Raw genomic sequence first — 3,345 nt, 5'->3', positions numbered from 1 at the left:
GTTTTAATTATCATTGTAATTATATAAATGTCCATTACATACATATCCATGAAATATGACTGTGAATAAAGTTCTTTCTATAAAAACCTAAGCCAAATGCTTGGAAAGATTCAATAGAGGTTTGCAAAGGACAACTATCACATAAACAACCAGGGAAAAGTCATAACAACTCAGGAAGAGTCTGCCCTAAGACTGCTTGATGAGAGGGTAAGTTCTCGTTTTGATTTGATTTAGAAATCAAACTAGAAACTGTAGACAATGCATTACGAGTGATTTATGCAAGGAAAACTACGTCAGGAGTCTGCAGGCCAAAGCCAGCACATATGCAAGTTTTTGTAAATAATGTTTTCTTGGAAGACAATCATGCCCATCAATTTAGATATTGTATATGGCTGCTTTTCCACTACAAGGGCAGAGGTTAGTAGTTGCAGCAGAAACGATATGGCCTACAAAACCAAAAATATTTACTATCTGGCCCTTTAAAGAAAAAGCTTCCTGACCTTTGTCTTACGTGAAACGATTAGTGAATGAACTAAGTTTATGTTTTAAGGTAAAATAAAGCAATTAAGGGAGGCATGGATCATTTTTTAATGACCCTCCACTTTAACTGAAGTTTTAAATTAAACATCTATCAGCTAAGAAGGATTCTTACACATAGTAAAATTCTATCCTTCTAGAATGCTCATTTAATAGATATGTCAATTTTCCTATATGAAAATTAGCATCGCATCAGGAAAAATGTACAGCAGGTAATATTTATATATTAGTTCTGAACTTGTTGATAGATGGATGTTTCAGAAGTAATGCAGGAGGGGGCAGCTTCACAACATAATACCTGACACTGCTCTAATCAGACCAAGTGTTAGTATCTTCTCACTAGCTACCAGGTTATTTTTACCTTTATATTTCCACTTTCCCTCCTGCTAGCCTCATACCATTTTTCTGGATGATGCTAATTGGACCTAACCTTCCCCACTACACTTTCCCATACCATTATGTATGAATTAATTAATTAATGGAAAAGTGCATATAAGAACACAAAGTCTTCATTCACCAAATATTTACTGAGTGCCTATTATGTGCCAGGTGTTTTCTAGATACTTGGGTTATAAAAGTGAACACTGGCACTTAAATTCTAATACAGGAGATAAGAATAACTAAGAGAAGAAATAAAATACCCAGAGTATTCACTGCATGTGAGTCCCAAGGGGATGGATGGATGGATGGATGGATGGATGGATGAATGAATGAATACAATACCCAGAGTATTAAGGGTTGGGAAGGGAGGTGGGATGGATGGCTATTAAATTGAGTAGTCAGGGAAGTTCTTTCTAAGGGCACATCTCTGAGGTAAGACACAAATTAAATGAGAGAGGCCAGCCACAAAATTCTGGGAGGAAAGAATGCTCGGCAGAAGACACAGCTAGTTCACTGACCCAAAGACAGGTTTGAGGCGGTATAGCTAGAGCACTGTCAGCACTGGGAGAGGGATGCAAAGGGAGGATAAAGGTAGGCAGGTAGGGGTCAGATTACATAGGGCCTTATAGTCATGATAAAGGATTAGTGTTTCATTCTAAGTCCAATGAGAAGCCACTGGGTCATTTTAAACAGGAAGCGACATGACCTGATTTACATTTCTAAATAACTACTGAGCTATTTGGTGAATACACTGTAAGAGCACCAGAACAGGAAATAGGTGTTTTTTTGTAGTGTTCCAGGCAGAAGATGACATTGACTTTGACAAGGTCCCAGTCTCCAGGATTTAGTAATGATAATGGGAGAAACATGGAAAGATTTAGGATATCTTTTGGAGGTAGAGCTATCAGGACTTGGTGACGGATTAAATCGACACTATATGAAAACAGCACATCACATGAACCTTTTTCGGTACTCCATAGACGACACATAGACAGTCAAGAACTTCTGGTCTACGTAAAAAGCTGGTTTCATTCCTTGGGTGAAGGCATAGAAAAAAAAAAAAAGCTGGTTTCAGGTGGGGAGAGTGTGGTGGTGACTGCAGTGGGGCTATGGTAAGAGATACAGAATGAATCTTTTGTTTTTCTTACAAATCTGGGAGTGTAATCCACAGAAAGCTTTACATGGATTTGCCTTAGGTACAGGAGTACAGGGGAAGTAGATGTCTCTAAGGCTTAGTGATGTTCTTAACCATCAAGGTCAGAACGGAAACTTCTGTCCTTCCCAATGGCAAAAAGAGGCTGAAGGGCCCCTGTGCCCAGTCCTGCTACAGAGGAAGAAAATGCATTCCTGGCATACCACATTAGGATCCAGTCACATTTCCCCAAAGAAATACAATGTACATAGGGCTTAGAGCCTATATCATTAGGTGGTAGTACACTTCAGGTAAAAAGAATTAACAGGATGGTGTAGAAGCCTCCAGACTCCTATCAACATGGCTTCTGTGGAACAGAGAGTTCTGAGTTATAAACAGGTTTAAAAAACTTTTAAACTACGATCTGTGTTTCTATTTTTTTAATTTCCTCCAAAGCCTATTTCATTCCATTCCATTTTACAAAGTAATAAATATATTGAAAGGCTATATAATCAGGGTAACAGTAAAAATATATCCTAAGTTTCAAATCTGCTAGTTTCTAAAGTCAAGAGGCTCAACATAAAAATACATAAGGTTCATTAGTGAGAAGATTTTCTTATTTTTCATAAAATGCAAACCATGCACAAATTTCATTCAGAGGCTAATGACAAACTCCACAGATCAGAGTCAAGACCTGTAACTAAGTCTGAGAGTGAGCACACAATGGGACTTTCCTGAAAGCCAATCACCCTGGAGCAGCTTCATTCTGTAGAAGAGTTCCCATGAGCCTTAGGTGGCAAACCAGAAAGTAACATCTCTTGCACTATCACCACCATCTCCAGGATCATAAAAGAGGTACATTTTTCACTTACCTACTGTCACTCACTCTTTCTTTAGAGATGAACAAACAACATGGCAGATAAGTCATGAGAAAATCAAAGAAAAACGAACTTCCAAGACAATGGTCATTAATACTGATTGCAGAACCCCTCAAGGAAGAAGAGTCCTATCACCAATCTGTCTGTAGATTCAGTAAGGAAGATTACAAATTAATAAGAAATCAAAGTCTTTTTGGTACTCCTGGAGAAAGGATAACAGAACTACAGCTTCTTTTAGAGGAGGCAAAAGAGAATTCAGCACCTCAACTGATCATGTGCAACTGGAAAGCTGAAGGTGGCTTCGGAAACCCTGAGGTTCTTGAGGAAAATGTAAATGATGATCCACTACTTCAGTGGGTAAATACGTTTCAAACAGGAAATGCTATACTCAGTAATGAAGGAAAAAATCAAATATGG

At 38.2% G+C, this 3,345-nt stretch overlaps 1 protein-coding gene across 1 annotated transcript in view; it reads right to left on the bottom strand.

The window, feature by feature from the left end:
• The window catches only part of MED4 (mediator complex subunit 4), an 18,351-nt gene that overhangs the window by 12,024 nt on the left and 2,982 nt on the right, over nt 1-3,345 (bottom strand). Inside the window, exon 2 of the mRNA XM_012648496.1 lies at nt 1,880-1,952. Coding sequence (XP_012503950.1) covers nt 1,880-1,952 — 73 coding nt within the window. The remainder of the gene's footprint in view (nt 1-1,879; nt 1,953-3,345) is intronic.

The sequence above is a fragment of the Propithecus coquereli genome, unplaced genomic scaffold (assembly GCF_000956105.1).
Source record: "Propithecus coquereli isolate 6110/MARCELLA unplaced genomic scaffold, Pcoq_1.0 Scaffold11, whole genome shotgun sequence".
NCBI lineage: Eukaryota > Metazoa > Chordata > Mammalia > Primates > Indriidae > Propithecus > Propithecus coquereli.
The sequence above is the reverse complement of the archived record's forward strand: the minus strand, read 5'-3'. Positions and strand labels throughout refer to the sequence as shown.